Source organism: Mugil cephalus, chromosome 4 (assembly GCF_022458985.1).
Source record: "Mugil cephalus isolate CIBA_MC_2020 chromosome 4, CIBA_Mcephalus_1.1, whole genome shotgun sequence".
In the NCBI taxonomy this organism is placed as follows: Eukaryota; Metazoa; Chordata; class Actinopteri; order Mugiliformes; family Mugilidae; genus Mugil; species Mugil cephalus.
In genome coordinates this window covers 2,267,543-2,284,432 of record NC_061773.1, presented here as the reverse complement: position 1 = coordinate 2,284,432, position 16,890 = coordinate 2,267,543, and the positions used below count along the sequence as shown (strand labels likewise).

The following is a 16,890-nucleotide window of genomic DNA, read 5'->3' as shown; positions in this document are numbered from 1 at the left end:
AACCAATAATCATCATAAAAGCATAAAACAGAAATCCTTCAAGTGCACTATTGTGAAACAACATACAGTAACGGTTCATATCTTTCTGCAGCAGGTGTCGAATACAAATGATCTTTTAGGTTATAACAAATGGAAAAGGTGCCAAAATGAAGATGCATCTGCTCAGGATGTGAAACCTTAGTTTGTGTATTCATGAGGTTACCGTTTGAGGATTCATTTGAATACATCAGTTTGTTTCATTACAATCTGTTTAAGTGAAAACATTAAAGCACAGTAGACATGTGCTGCTGCTGCTATTTGTGTTGCTGAAAGAGAATAATTACCTTCCTACAGAAGTGAACCACACTTTAAACGTGTTCATTAAATGTCTTTGAACTATGTAGAATTTTTGTTGCAGCACTCAGTTATGTCCTACTGTATTTGCATTATGTCCAGTGTTGAAATCATCAGCTTAAGTTTTTATTTTTTTGTTTTGGTATATTGCATAATACCAACAGCTATGTAAAATATTTTCCTCTTCCAAATCATGAAACCAAAATCAACTCACCAAAAACCTTCTGCAAACAGATGGTATAAAATCAGTCTAGACATATGGGAACAAACATTTTATTTTATAATGCAAACCTCAACATATGAATTATATTATTATAATTATTATACCCAAAGGAGCAGGAAAAAGGTCAGATACCCGTGGCAAATAAATCACACAGTCTGTGTTAAATCTAAGTCCAACACAATATTTTCATCCTCAACCATAAAGGGAAAATTCACCCTAAAACAAAATGTACATTCCTTTGATGTCGGACAGTTCATCCATACTTGTGAACATTATCGAGTCTCCAACGCCAGGAAAGAGGGATCCAGGATTTTTCTCCACAGACAGCGCAAAAGGGAAACCTGACTTGACATTGAAGTCGGAGTTTTGTTAAGGGATACAGGTAAATTATCAGGTGCAAACTTTGCACAGGTTGGATCACTGATCCATTTCTGTTTTGAGGAGCACGCAAACTTGAATTGAACCGTGTATTATCATAGGATTCGTAAAGTGAATTCTTCAGGGGTTTTGCTTCAGGAAGGCATTTTATCAAAGTATTTCTACGCACAAATATAGCTCAACTGAAAACTGAACCTCAATTAATCTGTTCAGCTATTGCTTAGATAAATAATATTTACTCTACAAGAGAAAGGTAAGTTTCACATTGTTCAGATGCACGTAAAAGCAAAAAAAAAAAAAAAGAAAAAAAGAAAACAGTTTTAAAATGTCAAACTGACATTTTTTTGGTTGAAAAATCCCTGCGCTGATGGTTCTTGAGACATTTTACCACACCTGCATCAAGTCTTGGAAAGTTTGAGAAAGGATTAGTTGATTGGCTGAAAAACCAGTCGTGTGACAAAAACAGCGACAGAAGTCTTTAGTAACTCTGGGAAACAAAGGAAGTAGCACCATGTTCACTGAGGCCAAGCCAGAAGGTAAAGGGAGAAGCCACAGGACACACAGAGTTCAGGTGTGCACTTAAGTGCTGCGGCTTGCTGCTGCTCCTTCAACATCACTTTTTTGGTCTTCATTCTCCTCTGTCATAGTCTGGCTGTGTGCAGCTTATACAGACATAGTCCTCCTTCTCTGCTCGCTCAGCAGACAGACCCACACAGACCTGGTGGAACCACTGATTGCAGGTGCCATCACACTGGACCCAGTTTACCTGAAGAGAGCAAATCAAAATGTGTCATAGAGCTTTCTTTCTGTATATGCACATGATGTTTACAGTCAACTGATGAAACCAACCTCGTCACCCTCTGGCTCTCGGCACCATGGTGCAGCACACAGTGAATAGTCCTCTTCTGAATCTGAGAGAGCAGGGTCAGACACCGTGTGTGTCGGAGAACAAGTCCTTTTCGATTCTTCACTCCTTTCTTTGCTTCTCTTGGGTTTCTTCTTGCGACACTTCTTTGCCTTCTCACTGTGCTGAGAGTCGGAGCTGTCCTTGCGTCGCTTGGTCCTTTTGCTCTGACTGTTCGCTGCCTCCTTCTTCGGACTAGGCACTCCATTCTATGTACAATTCAAGATTTGAAATCTTAATAAATGATAGAATAAGTAATAATGTACTGTATATTTATATGATAACCAAGCTGTTTTAACCTTGTTGTGGTGGGGGCTCCCTTTCCGAGACTCCTGATCCTGTTCTGGGCTCTTCCCACAGGGGCTGCTCTGTGGGGGCAGGGGGACCAGTTTGTACAGCAGGTACCTGTACAGCTGCTCAGTCTCAGGCAGAGTGACTTGCAGCAGAAATCCCTCCACCATCAGCTCCTCCAGCTCAGGACTGAGTTCTGTGTCAAACATGAGGAGCATACGAGGGTTCAGAGGTGAACTGAATAGAAAGAGAATGTAAAAAGAGCTTACAGCAAACACTTTAACACAGACCTTGGAGAGGAACAGACTGGTGTTCTGTGTAAAATGTTGAACCATTTATTTCCTGAGTCAGACATGAAGCAGCTCTGGGTCCAACTCTCCTCTGAAACAAGAACAACAGCTGTTAATGGTCTGGTGAGTCTACATTGCCATCTAGTGTAATGGCGTCATTAAAAGAAAATAGGCCTGATGGTAAATATCAATAAATCAAAAGTCACGCGACTCATTAACTGAATTATAATGGATCTTTTTCCACTGACCATCTCTGACACGTTTTCCAGCACTCCCTCTGTGCAGGCCTGCTGAACTCTGTGCTGCCATCGCACTGTCCTCTCAATGAGGAAGCGTAGGGCGTCTCCTTCAGGCAGGCGGACCCGAATCCTCTGCAGCGAGGCCAGCAGCGGCAGGACCTTGTCCAGAGGAGGTTTCCTCGACCGCTGGCAGAGTGGGCAGAGCCAGGCTTGGCCGTACTCCAGATCTGCCATTGCTGTAACGCAGTCATGGTGGAAAATGTCTCGGCAGAGCTCACACTGCACCATGGCTCCTGAAGGCGCCTTTTGGCAAACGCAAACACTTAGTGCACAAGAGTTCTCAGCAGGAAGAAGCTTGGACTCATTAGAAGCTCTCAGAGCCAACAAGATCTCCATCTCCCTCTGTCGGACCTCTGACAGGGTGGTCATCTGTGACGAGGCAAAATCCAATTAATGACGTGTCGTCTGTTTAAATTTCATGTACAACTATTAATTTACATATACCAAAATAACATTTTATATCTATCTATCTATATATCTATATCTATATATATATATCTATATATACACATAGATATATATAGATATAGATATATATATTAGTCACATCACATCTATCTTGCCCAGGGAACAGGAATAAATAAATACCAATATTAATATAATATAATAAGCTAAGAGGAAAGGCGGCATAAATAATCACGCTATACGATTCTGCTCATGTAATTAAAACGGTCAATTCTAATATTACAATTAACGAGTTGGATGCGTTTTAGGACAACGAACAAGAGCATTTTTTTGGAGTAAAGGAAATCGTGTCTGCACTAACTACAGTGTAACAGTTATGAAAGGAGATGATACAGCTGTACTTACAGCAGAGGCCGAGTCCCTGCTCTCAGAGAGCGCTCTCTCCACGTCACACACCGAGTCCAGCTTTGATGAACATTTTTTACTCAGCTGTGGAGCTTCTTTCACCTTTTTAGTTCTTGACTTGTGATTCGCAGATCCTACATCACATCTTGGGCAAAGGACCTTGAAAACACAAATACAAATCAATGCACAGCCACAATTAACAGAAACCAGTCACACCTAATTATATCCAAGTTTACCTCAAGGAGAGACAACGGGGAGTTTTTCAGTAGGAATGTCTTTGCTGCGCTCTCCTTCCAGCTCTGAACATCACCCACGAGGGCCTCCAGTCGACTCAGTGGGTCGAGCCTCACTGGGATACCCTCTGCTCTGAGAACCAGCTCAGAGAGGTTGTCCAACACGGGGATACGTCCCCCGAGCTACAAGCATGCACACACAGGATTAATAATTCTAGTGTAAAGTGCTGAGAACACTCATTGAGGATTTGGTGGAAGCACATTTTACCTGGAGTGTTTCAGCTTCATTCAGCCACTTCTTGGCCTTGCTGACGACATCTTTCAGCTGCAAACAGTTGGGTAGATATGCAGGGATGTTTTCTACTTCTTGCAGAGCAGCATCAAGTGTTTCCATGGTGTGAAATGGCCTGAGGAACAACACAAAGTAAACAGGGAACATGTTAAAGTTTTATGTAACAGTGGCAGACGCAAGAAAAAGATATATTATATGATTCTTGATAAAGACTGTATTCACATAGATTTAGAAAGAAGAAAGGGCTATTTGTAGTTTCTGTGAAGCCATTAATGTCACAACACCATGATCCTCTTTATCCACCAGGACCCAGCTCTGCAGACTTGGCACATTTCATTGTGTATCATCTAAGCTGTCCAAACTGCCGCGTTCGCATTTCACAATACACAAAATTTAAACTGCTTAAATACAAACTTTATTTATAACAAATTAGTAAAACCTAAAACAAACTTGGCCATCTGAGATGACTTTTGACTATAGTACAGTATCAGTAATACACTGTCATCACCCCAGATGTACTTTATTGTATTTTTCATGGCACCATTATTGCAGAAGGACAGAATTAGGTCCCAGTAAACCAACCAAAGTAAAATTTGCAATCTTGTCAACAACAGTGAAATACACAACCAGAGGGCACTCCTTGTCCTCACCTTGCTTCCAAAAGGGTGAGCACCCTCTCCTCCCACTGCTCTGACACCGTCAGCAACTCCTGCAGACGAGCCATGGCTCTCTCCACAGAGCTGTGAGGCGCCAGACCCACACCCTGGTCTATCAGTCTCCTCATGGTGTCCAGACAGAGGCTGTCCGGCCGGCCACTGGCTTGCTGCACAGCTTCCAGCCAGCGAGCCTGTTCCAGTCTCTCCCTCAGAAGGGGAAGCTGCTGCAGCTCCACATCCAGTCCCAGACTCACATCCAGCAAGTCCTGCAGCTCCAGTGCGCTCGGTGACTCATCAGAGAGGAGACGCTCACTGCGCTGCTGGAAGTCATCTACCCGAGTCAACAGATCCTGGAGGACACATTGAACAGACATGTGAACACTGAGACGAGCCTGCTTTATAAAAGTCTGTCACTTCAAGAAAACAAACTTATTTATGCAGCGTGATGGGACTAGACATACTGCAGTGTGAAAGTCTGAGGACACAAATGACCAGTGTTTGAAGATAAAGCAGTTCTTTTGGAAAAAAAAAATCCACATATAAAAGACTTGAATGGTTTTCGTGATGCAGCAAAAGTCTTGCTTACCTTCAGTAAAGGAGCCTGTCGGATGCTACAAGGCAGATTGTCTAACTGCTGGACAAAAGACCTCAGCTCCTCCACAGTCAACTCATTCTGGCTTTGAGACTTTCCTCCTCCAGACCGATACCTGGAACACAAATTAAACCTGCTCAACAGATCGAGTGACAACATAAAATATGAAGACGTTTCCTCCAAATTGTCATCTTCACATTTTTGAAAGAAGTCTGAATTCTATAAGCTTCTATAAGCAAATAAAAACAATACAAGTACAGGTGTACTACTTCTTTTAACAACACAGCGAGTCAATAACAACATGTTTATTTTTTAGAGATGAGATACTTTAATCCATTTTAATCTTAGTACCTCGTCTGTCTCTTCCCATTGAGAAGCTGCTGTGCCATCACAGCGACTTTGTCGGCCTCTGAGGTGACTGTACGCAGCCGATCCAGGAGGCTGGTTTGAGGGAACGTCTTTATTTCTGCTTGCTCCATCAGACTGTGAAGCTCTTCCAAACCTGAGCAAAAAAAAAAACACAGACCTTTATTTGAAAACACATTCAGACACTGTGAAGAGTTGCAGAAGGTTCTGTTCAATAGACATTTTGTGCACCTCTTTTCTTGGTTCCTTTGTTCTCCACGATGTCCTGAACATTAGCGACCCATTCTTTATAAGACTCCGCACGCATCTTCACTGACGCCATCAAGGGGTACAACTCATCCAGTGTAAACTTGTAACTGTGGGAAAATACAAATCAAAGCATTGGTGACTGAGTCATTCATCACTACAGAAACAAACAAATGTTGATCAAGCAGCATCATTTAATGATGGAAAACTTTCCTCAGTACAGAAAGGTTTGACATTTGGGGTTGAGATTTGTTTCTGACGGGATTTAATGATAAATCACTAGTACAAGTCAGAGGAGACTATGTTGAGACTCACTGGAGTGTGAGGTTGCTCAGAGGACAGGAGCAGAGGTCTCGGGAGTGGTACAGACACACCATCTTGCCAGGACTGCAGACACAGGTGATGCCAGACAGGTAGCAGGTGGTCCGACATTTGCAGCACTGCCGCTCCTCATCAGGGAGCACCTCATAATCAACTTGTCGAGACTGAACCACGCCCTGAGGGCACAAAATCACAGTCATTAGAGTCACTGAGCAGGGAGAGGAGCTAAATGTGACATCTGTTCATAAAAAGGTTTATTCCAAATCCATATTGTCATAAATCTTTTAAAAATATTCTCTACAACACTTCAGATTCATTTGTTTATTTGCGAGGTGTGCTATACTTACAATCCAGGAGCAAACAGAACAACAATTTGCACAAATGAATGGCTGTATGGCCTCATCATTGAACATAAGTTGCTTGTCAAATAAGAAAACAAAAACAAAACATTTAATGACCAAGTTTCTCACCATTTTGTTAATATTTTCTCGCAGCGCCTTCTCTTCCTGAACCATGGCAGTCATCTCTTTCTGCACTGCTGACGCCAGTTCGACATCCATCATGTCCGCTTTAAAGGCCATGTTACAAACCATCTCGTCATGGGAGAAGACACAGTATCTGCTCAACTCACGATAGTGATCCACACAGCTACGGCCAATGGGCATCTGGCAGGAAACATCGTGGAGGGGTTCAAGTTTAATGAGCCAATAGACAGGAAATGATTAGCACAATGTTCCAGAAGTTATTGATGCAGCCAGGAGTTCGGATTTAATTCTTAAGGCTTGAACGGACTCATATATCCATGATTTTACAACAAAACAATCTTGTTCTTTGCGCAAAACTACCTTTGAGCAAATTCAAACCTGAGTATAACCAGGTTTTCTTACCCAGTCCATGGTGCAGAAGTTGACAGCTTCAGCGAAGTTGAAACCCTGGTTGAATCCACTGTGGTAAGCTCTGGGAAAAGTGATGACAAACTCCCCTGCACACTGGTTGGTGCGATATATCTGTTGAAAGAAGAAAAGATTTCAGTTTTTACAGCGTTCCTAAGATTTTAAAAATGGCATATATATTTTTTTATTATATTGCCACACATAGCTGATGGCTGATTTATATTTACAATTTTATTTTCATGGTGTGATTGTGACTTTTAAGGATATGTCATCATACTTGGAGGATAAAGATCTAACGTAACATAACTGAGCATCAACAGAGAGAAGATTACCGGAATGCCGTTGTTCATTAGTGTGTTGGGATTCATGATGGTCACCAGTTGGTGAAGTAAATCTGGCTGTGACTCAAACAGCTCAGGGGCCAATTTCTTCATGACTGACTCAAGATGTTCCGCAGCATAACCTGGAGCCCCGTACCATGTCTTGGGCTCCCCCCTGCAAATGAGCACAAACATCTTAGTAACTCAACGCTCACAAAATACGTTATATATCTATTCGCAGGCCTTACACCATGATATTGGAACCAGATCAGTAAAACGAGTCACACCTAGTGTAAGAAAGTTAAACTCCTACGTTAAAATCATAAGATGGTTTACTTTACCAGTGAAGGTAGTTTATCGAGTAGCTCCAGTGGTCTTCGATATGCCAGCAGAAGGAAGAGAAGCACATGCCCACATACAGCCAGGGTAACTTCATCCCACAGATGTCAGCTGTAACGTGAGTCAACACAGAGGCATCGAGCACTGGCATGTTGTTCAAGTTCCAGCCGCTGGTCAGGTAATGCTGCAGGTCAGAGACAGGCCTCCACTTAATCTTTCACTCTGATATAACCCCCTTAAAAATCATCTTATCCTATTTATTATCAAAAAAGGATATGTTATAAAGAAACAAAAACACATTCAAAGCTTCAGCTTATGTTCAATTTCAACTGATTGAGCTAAAGAAAAAGTTCTTTTGAAAATAGAGACAGCACGACAACAATACCTCATCCTCAGGAGATACTTGAAAATGGCCGTTCCTCACAGGGAAACCACTCCCAAACTCCTTGGAGGCAATGTCTGCTCCATACTCCACTGTGACATCCTCCTCGATGGTGCTGACAAGGCGCCAGAACTCCTTCTCTACCAGCTCAGTAGGAACCATCTTAAAAACACAAAAGACACTGTATTAAACACACAGCAAGAAAAATGCCACCTAAACAAAGAAGCAGATCTACTGCCACTAATGGAAAACTCAAAAAACACAAGGACTCCGGCTGGACAAAATCTTCTGTCCCAGTCTTGTATGTATATGAAGTCTGCTCAAACCAGACGTTTTCACCCAATGCTCTCTTCCTGAATTAAGAGTAGCACACAGGATGTGAATATGTAAGAAGGTGAAACAACATCTGATAACACAAAAAGGACTCAAAGCATTCTTTTGTTCAGGTCCAAAGTCATAAAACTAAAAAACACAGACTCCTGAATGTTCCCTTCACAAAAATATAAGTGACAGTGACAGAAATATAGCATCTCCATGTACTGAAATGTTTTGAGTATGCTGATATCAGTAATTATAATTACCATCAGTATAAGTCCTGGTGTAACCTAATTTTTTGAAGACAAACTAATTTAAAAGGCTATAAACCAACAACTACTTTGGACATCTCAACATGTCTGGACCTGAATCCTTATCTCAGCCTTCTGCCTTCCTGCTCCTTAGCTTTAGTTCTCCAGCCTCAACAGAACTACTTGGTTATACGAGGACACCACTGCCACTATTCTTCACTGTCCGTTTCCTTTCATACTGTCTATGTGACCTGTTATGTTCATGGTAAATAGACATTATGTAATTCTAACCTCCGTAGGTGGCAACAAGCCTAATCAGATATAACTTGAGAAACCTTAATCTGACCTTTAGATGATCATTTCAGTATAACTTTCCTGAAAGTCACTTCCGTCATCTCGTCTTAAATGGGTTCATTCAAAATCCCATCTTTGTGTCTAGTTCTAAATACTTTTTCCACATAGACCAGAGAAATTGTTGTAACTCGAGTCTAGGGCGGGTTTAAAAGAAAAAAATTCTGATTCGAATTAATCTTGATTTGAAAGATTAGATGTCAATTCATAAACTCCTTGGGTCGTTTGTTTGAAATCTTGCTCCACAATGAGGAACAAGGCAGAAGCTCATAAGAAGAGTGTCAGGACGGAAAGCTGTTGTGTGGCTGCTTTTGGATTTTAAGTATGACAGTTAAGAAGATCTGTCAAATTAATTGTATAACGTTCATCTTATATGTATTTCTAAGCCCAACAAGTAAGAGGAGAAAATGGAGAAGATGGAAAGAAACCTCTCAGTTATCATTTAACAACTGAGACAAACTCACATGAACTGGCATGTTAAAATAATCAGACTTGAAGGAGTCGGCCATGTCTCCGAATGATTGGAGGGTGTAGCTCCTGCTGGCCTGCTCAAAGCCAAATGCAACGGGAGGTTTGCCACATTCCTGCCAAAAGCAAAAGGAGAAACATGAAGTAAAAACAGACCAATTGGGACTGTACTCTAATTGGGCATGTCTGACAGACTACACTCTAGTTCCCAATTATGAGCAGACTTCAGCTCCCCAAGGGCGGAGGTGCTGCAGCTCACCTGAGCCAGGCATTTGGGGCATCTCCAGTCACCTTTGGGAACATCGTGGAGGGGAGGTATGAGACAGAAGATGTGATAGCTGTCATCACAGCCATCACACAGCAGTAGCCGGTCCTCAGCACTTCCACTGCCACATACCAGGCACATGTACTGGTCCACCTGAGGAGACACACACCTAGATGAATATTTCCAACTACACAATATTTCAGTTATACTGGTGTAAACACACCTGCTTAGACATAAACTCAATATAAGAGTAAATATTTACTTTATTTGATGGAGGTTTGTTTATTTTATTTAATATAGTTTCTTCATATTGTGGTGGAGCCTCGTGTTCAATGGGCTCCTTTTTCACCTCAGTGATTGCCATTCTCACTGAAAGACAAGAATGGAGATTCAGTGGAGGCTTTAAGACCTCAACAGTGTCGCTCCCAATAAACATTTATTTTAAAAAAATAATGCGTTTCTTACCAGGCTCTTGTTTGCCAATATATGGTCCCATTCTCCTCCTCAGGTTGGGACGATTCTCACAAACGTCTTCAGGTTCACTTTTGACACAGCCTCTCTGGAGTCATGGTGAGAGACAGACACAAATAGGTTTGTTAGTTGTAATTTTACTGGGTCCTCAAAGAGATATGAGGGATTTTTGTTTTGTAACACCGAAGTCCTTCATATGTGTACAGAGGACACACTTGTCCAAACAAAATGCCTCTGTAGTAAACAAGTAGTTGCATAAAACATTTGGGCAACCTTGAGAAAATAACATATTAGCATAATTAAAAGCAATGCCTGCATTAACACAGAATTCATTTGTATTTATTTTTATTATTAAAGGTGAATGCACTGTTCTTGTGGTTAAACATTTTCCACAGCATTTGCTTCTAAAATGACTCTGGCTTATCGTGATGTGGCTTTTCATACTTTTTTGACTTTTGTGATGATGTTGCAGGTAAGGTTTCTATCCTATGACGTCATCACGTGGTTCCAATTTGTGCACTGAAGCTGTACAGTGAAAGGCTGCACCATGTCTCCTGTGTCAGCTAAACCTTCCTGGAGCTGCTTTGCAGTCAAAAGGGAGATTTGTTTTGTCTTTTTGGCCAACAGATGTGGTTTTATCTGAAAGTTTTCATGGTCTTGCAGGCAATGTTGTGACTTGCTATCAGTAAAATGAAGATGGTATTAGTATTTTTTCCAGTGAATTTAACAAACCCTGACTGATATATACTGTATATGTTGACAGTACATCTAATGAATCATCTCAGTGAAGAAAACAAACTCACTTCAGATCTCATTCTCTTAGCTCGGCGAGCGATGCTGCAGGTCTCCTGAGGCTGGACAGACTGGCGCTGCGGCAGGTCGTGAGGCGTGTACTCCTTATCTTTAGTGTCATTGGTCAAGGTGGCCTTCTGCAGAAAGTACACAGTCAAACATATTCAACGTTTGCTCTCACATACAGTATATGCATTTACACAGTTGTACAAAAATTTCTGAAAACATTGGAATAGACTTAAAGATTAGGCAGGACCAGCTTATTAATATAATCATGTTTTCACTAATCCGTGGTAGGAGCTATTTAGAGATATCAAACAAGAAATGCTACTGTGAAAGTAGAGCTTACATATCTCAGTTTCATAAAATTCTACATTTTAATATGCTACCTGTGACTTCATATTGTTCGTTTGCTTTAGTCAGATGTATGTATCTATGTTTATCTCATTGTTCCTGCTGTTCTCTTTTCTATCTCTGTTTCTACCCGGTTGGCCTCATTCAGATGGGTCCCTCCATATGAGCTGGGTTCTGCTCAAGGTTTCTTCCTGTTAAAAGTTATTCCTTGCTACTATTGCCTTCAGGCTGCTCTGGGGGCTTCAGGCTAGATTTAGTAAAGCGTATTGAGACAATTTGTATTGTTATTGACACTATATAAATAACATTTTATTGAATTTTTGCTGAGAGATATAGTTTTGTGACATTAAGGGCCCAGGGTAACAAAGTTAAATTTAAACTCCTTTCCTGTGACATAATAACTGTTTCTTTCACATTCCCAGCACCAAACTAAGGCTGCCAACTGTGGGTGAATTTAGCTGATAAATGGAGCATGATAGCCATTACCTTGAAGTCCAGAGTAATAATGTGTATGAGTTGAAAAGGAACTGTAATGGACAATGAATTCTTCCAATAAATATCCACTCAGCTGTTTACAACAAGACTGGCTCCTGCTGCTCTGCTGCTATTAAAAGAAAACACATTGTCGGGACGTACGGGCAGATTGGCTCCAGTCTGGAACAGGTTATAAGGGAAGAGAATCCGCTCATAGTGCGCCCGCAGATGGGAGCCAATAGCCTTGCCTGGAGCAAAGCCCATCTTGACTGATATCTTAGTCCAGCGCCGCTCTCTGCAGACTGCATCGAAGCCACCTTCTTCATTCACCAACTTGGAAAAACACAATTATATATTCAGTACAGCGGACACTGTTTAGTCATGTAAATAAAGTCAAGCATTTCATTTCACGGTACATTATTTATGATACTACTCTCTAGTTGAATAACTAGCAAGGATGTACACACCTTATTCAGTTGGTACAGATCCAAAATCTTTCTTTCCACATGAGGGATTTTCAGAGTGCATCCTTGGAGCTCCCAGAATTTGGCTATTTGATCCAAGAAGTTGAGTTTAACTCTGGTCTGAGCCTAAAAAACAAGATTGAACAATGATTAATTAGAAACATCCACTTTCTGTCTCCCCGCATTATTTCCTATGTCAAACTATAAATTTTATTTTTAAATGTGAACATTAATTGTCCAAACCTGTTCTTCAATCATAAGATAGTGTCAAATACCACCACTACCTAACCCATCATCTATTTTATAGAAATTAAATTAATAAGCATAATAAATGAATGTACCTCCAACTCATTAAGCCTTTGTATACGTGGTGTGAACTTCAGTCTGTCAACATCGCAGGCGAACGGAGGCTGCCACTCCTGAGGAAAAAAACAACAAAATATTTCATTACACGCAATGACACAAAATCTTGACATCAGTTACAAATGTATGATAGATAATTCAAGTCAGACCACTCATAACTACTACCCTAGAAAGACAGCTGTTACTACAGACACATGAAAGAACTCAAACCATGTGTTAGTCTTCGTCTCAATAAAAGACCATCTACCCCATGTGTGGTTCTCACCTACAACGCATTACTTTGAGTTCAAGACCTAAAACAGGTTTTTAACACATGTCAAGATTCAGGCAGTCAATAATTTAATATTACAAGACTAAAAGTTGAAATATCCCCTTAGTCAGTGACCATCTCCTATAGTGTAGGAGACCGGGCAGAGTCGACCAGTGACAAACTAAACACTGGCATGTGGGATAGTGGAGAAACACAACTTCCTGTAAGAGTAGAGCAGAGTAGTGGCTCCAGAGCCGGCAGGATAATTTACGTTTTGTATCAATAAACGTGCCACACCGCTCTCCTCCTAGTGAATAGGAATATTTACAAATGACAGAAAAACTGAAATATTGTGTGAAACCTTGAGTGTGATGAAGTGTGTTCTTTTTCACGTCTCAAAGCTGATAATATTAAACACCATCATTGACTCAACTGACTGTCTTTTTGTTGGCAAAAGAGCTATGAAGAAAACTAACATGTCAAAATAATCCAGCTGGTTCATGAAAGAGTTATTTCTGACACGCATAATGCAACAAGAGTTTACACAAATACTTAGTGTGCAAAAACAAAATAACAAAACACAACAAACCAGAGTATACCTAGTTATTGTTTAGACAATAAAATGTCCGTCAAGAAATTGTGACTGTGATCCATTCAGCCGTCTCAGGGTCACGTCTCCACTTATTTAGTTTTTAGTGATCAAAAAACTATATATATAAAATTTTAAGTAATACTAAAACGGAAAAGGCAAAGGTACACCAGTGAAGTTTAGAGCAGGACTGTCTGAATGTATTTATCTTTGTAGTGTACCTAATGCATTGGCAAGTTATCATATTAATCAATTTAAAAAAATTAAAAAAATGTAACTGTGTTGCTGGATGGTTTAATTGTCTGTAATGGTTCAGATCCTGGGCTCAACACAGCATTAGGGATTTCTAAAAAAACTAAATTAGATTAATTGCTCATATTTCATCTCAATGTACATGATATTTGTGCTCTAGATAAACGGCTACAAAAAGTAACAACCCTACACTAAATCAGGTTAATTATAATTCTATGTGTAAAAAAATAATACTAACTTTACTACATACTATAACACACTAAAACCACAAATACAAAGACACTATCTTGGCTTAAAGGTTCACATGTTCCAGTGACTCAGTGCTTAATAGAGAATATGCCAAATTAACACTTAAAATGTGTAAACGGACCATGTGAACTGACTCCGCTGGGTCTGAAAACAAGCCTCTGACACTGGATGTCATTAAAGCTTTAATTGCCATGTTTCTAAAGTGTACAGAAAAATGTTACATTCACTGGCCTCACAGGCTTGGTTTTGTGTGAGGTCCGAGTGGTGATAACAATAGCTGCATCTACACCACCCTTTCATCTGCATACAAAGTTGGATTAGACTAGCAAATGTTGACAGATGACAGGAAACACTTGGGACATATAGAAATGCACAGGCCTTTGTTAAACTTCCTCCAAGCTCACATAACTGTCATAAATGCAGTTTTGGTCCACCTAATATAAAATGCCTAATACAAGTGGTGAGGATTCAACCACTGAAAGTGGTCCGCAAGTAGTCTGCATGTGTGCTAATAACGTCTACTCTCAAAATGCAACCCGTGTAAAACCCAGGAGGAAATTCTCACCACACACTCTGCACAAAGAAATCACTGATCAAAAACAGGTTGTGGTGCAATGTTTACTTCCGTCTGACAAACTCTCTCCTTTTGAAGCATGTCAGAGTGAACGTTGAAAAGAAATAAAGAAAAGAAGATCTCAGGAGGTCAGGGCCTACCCAGAAATGCATGGAAATTGTGTGCATCTTTGCCAGACAAGCATCCAGCTTCTCTCCCTTTATACAAACACACACACAGAAATTTGCCTTGGAAAAATCCCTCTGGAGAGCTCAGATTGAGTCAGTTTGTTTATGGGTTCATTTTGATCCACAAATGTTCACTTCTTTGTGCATATACTATGGGAGGCAAATGGTGAATTTAAACATGAAGATTAGACATTTATTTAGAGCAATGAATAACATGTGTGCCATAAATGGTAAGATAAAAATTCATATGCAAAAAGGGAGGTTTGTAAAAATTCTTATTTTACTACTCAATGTAAGATAAATGGAGACTATCTGCAGCTAGTCTTGGCCCAAACCTTTTTCCCACTGCCTTCTTTTGTTTACACGAGCAGAGCATTTTCAGCCATTGACCCAGCAACACTAGAAGCAGTCACCCTACCCACCCGTATTTATATGTATATATTTTTAAATATATAACAATTCACTCTCTTATACCCCAACCCGTTGAGTTCAGCCGTGCAAAATGGGCTTTAGCTGCTTTCCAAGTTCTGCTAAAAAGCGAGTGCCACGTTATCTGATGGTCAACCACATCCCCATATCTACGAATGTTTCTAAACTGACAAAATAGGACAACCGCTAGAAATCCCCCCACAGGCATGGTATTATCATTTATTCCAGCTGAATTTGTTCTTTATCTAATTTGCGTTAATGCACGGACACACCCTTGAACAGGGTATCTGTCCATCACACATCTCAAAAATAAGGCCAGTGGAGTGACTCGCTTGTGTTTTTAATTGAATTATTTCCTTATTTCCTCATTTGAAGAATGCTTGTAAAATAAGTTATTTATTTATTTTGAGTTATTTTTAATAATATAAGGTTATTATTCTGCAATAATAAAATGTTTAGATAAAACCAGTGGCTGCACAGAGTGAGTTTAAGCAGGTAAAGATGATTAAACTGGGGTAAATGGGGAGACGCTGTCCATTAAAAAGCGACCCTTCTCTCCATAAACTGTTGGTCACCGAGCACGTACGTTAGGCAACTCCAGCTTTAAACGGGCCTCATAATCACTAGCTAGGTCACCTCACACTGGCTAAATCCGGCAATTCCCGCTGTCAAAAGTTGTTCCTTTACATTTTATCAACAGTATAAAAAAAATAAAATAAATAATGCTGCGGTCAAAAGCGCTGGTTCAAGTCTTAAGTGAGCCGCTTCCGTGCGCAGACTCCAGGAAGCACTTCATCCCTCTGCGCTAACGTAAACAATTCATATTTGCGTACAGGCAAAACTTTAGCGTTTGAATTATTTTTAGAAACTGCGCTCTTCAAGCTGGCCGTTGCCACGAAATAACTGAATTCGGAGGGTTTTGAGGCTTTAAATCTTGACGTTGACACAGATTTCCTGCTGAATGGTGCCGTCTGGCTTAGCTTCCAGCCGTTGAAGCGAACTGAACACACTCGCGCTGAGGCTAGCTCACTATTCTACTCGCAGCCGCAATCCGCCATGTTGAAAGCCCGTCTAAAAACACAACTTTGACGGCGAAATTATCCACAGCGGCCGAGGCCAGTGTGCACAGGAAAAACACTTCAACAATTCGTATTTTTTTAGAAACACTCACCGGTGGCGGTCGGATCTTGCAAATGCCAGTTTTCTCCGCGATTGGTCGTATTTTGTTGATGTACGCAAAAGGCTCAGCGAATTCCTCCCAGCTGGGCTCAAAAACAGGGCACTCCGGAGGAGGAATGAACTCATTCAGCAGCGGCTGAGTCATTGTTGCATCTTCTTATGACCCCGACTGAAATATTTCAGAAAGAGCTCCCTCACGCCGAGTTTGCTTGTTATGAATTTCGGCCTTTCAGTTCATGTCCACTCTCCACTCATTGAACTCAAAGACGAATTATCTAGTTGGAGACGAGCTGGTGACAGCTACTGACTGTGCGCCTCCGCTTCAAAAAGTAGACACCCAGGAATTATTTGAGGCTACACTCATATATATGTGGCTCATTTCCACATCAATCTGTATCTGTAGCTCACACAAACACAAACACTAATTGCTATTTTTGTTGTCAGGATTGACTCCATGCTAAGTTA

General features: G+C 40.7%; 1 protein-coding gene across 2 annotated transcripts; it reads right to left on the bottom strand.

Moving 5' to 3' along the window:
- Nucleotides 1-590: 590 nt before the first annotated feature.
- Nucleotides 591-16,713, bottom strand: kdm5ba (lysine (K)-specific demethylase 5Ba). Of its 2 annotated transcripts, XM_047583121.1 has the most exons (27): nucleotides 16,418-16,713; nucleotides 12,715-12,792; nucleotides 12,377-12,499; nucleotides 12,072-12,242; nucleotides 11,093-11,218; nucleotides 10,284-10,377; nucleotides 10,081-10,187; nucleotides 9,813-9,971; nucleotides 9,550-9,669; nucleotides 8,172-8,330; nucleotides 7,789-7,970; nucleotides 7,460-7,622; nucleotides 7,122-7,241; nucleotides 6,705-6,899; nucleotides 6,229-6,410; nucleotides 5,899-6,023; nucleotides 5,653-5,803; nucleotides 5,296-5,416; nucleotides 4,704-5,059; nucleotides 4,030-4,168; nucleotides 3,765-3,944; nucleotides 3,529-3,687; nucleotides 2,668-3,087; nucleotides 2,420-2,510; nucleotides 2,138-2,325; nucleotides 1,784-2,047; nucleotides 591-1,700 (listed from the first exon to the last, which is right to left on the bottom strand). In XM_047583121.1, the coding sequence occupies exons 1-27, from the start codon at nucleotides 16,568-16,570 to the stop codon at nucleotides 1,563-1,565; spliced, it is 4,464 nt and encodes a 1,487-aa protein (XP_047439077.1). In that variant the 5' UTR covers nucleotides 16,571-16,713; the 3' UTR covers nucleotides 591-1,562. The 2 variants fall into 2 exon arrangements, with proteins under 2 accessions (XP_047439077.1, XP_047439078.1); XM_047583122.1 differs by lacking the exons at nucleotides 10,081-10,187; nucleotides 12,072-12,242; nucleotides 12,377-12,499; nucleotides 12,715-12,792; nucleotides 16,418-16,713 and having other exon boundaries at nucleotides 11,093-11,110.
- Between the last annotated feature and the right edge of the window lie 177 nt (nucleotides 16,714-16,890).

What these genes read in the sequence shown, in the direction of transcription:
- kdm5ba (XM_047583121.1), bottom strand. Translation starts at nt 16,570, where the DNA reads ATGACTCAGCCGCTGCTGAATGAGTTCATTCCTCCTCCGGAGTGCCCT. An exon ending in GCCCCAAATGCCTGGCTCAG is followed by an intron (nt 9,670 to 9,812) that starts GTGAGCTGCAGC and finishes TGCTTTTGGCAG; the next exon opens with GAATGTGGCAAACCTCCCGT. An exon ending in TGGAAAACGTGTCAGAGATG is followed by an intron (nt 2,511 to 2,667) that starts GTCAGTGGAAAA and finishes TTCTTGTTTCAG; the next exon opens with AGGAGAGTTGGACCCAGAGC.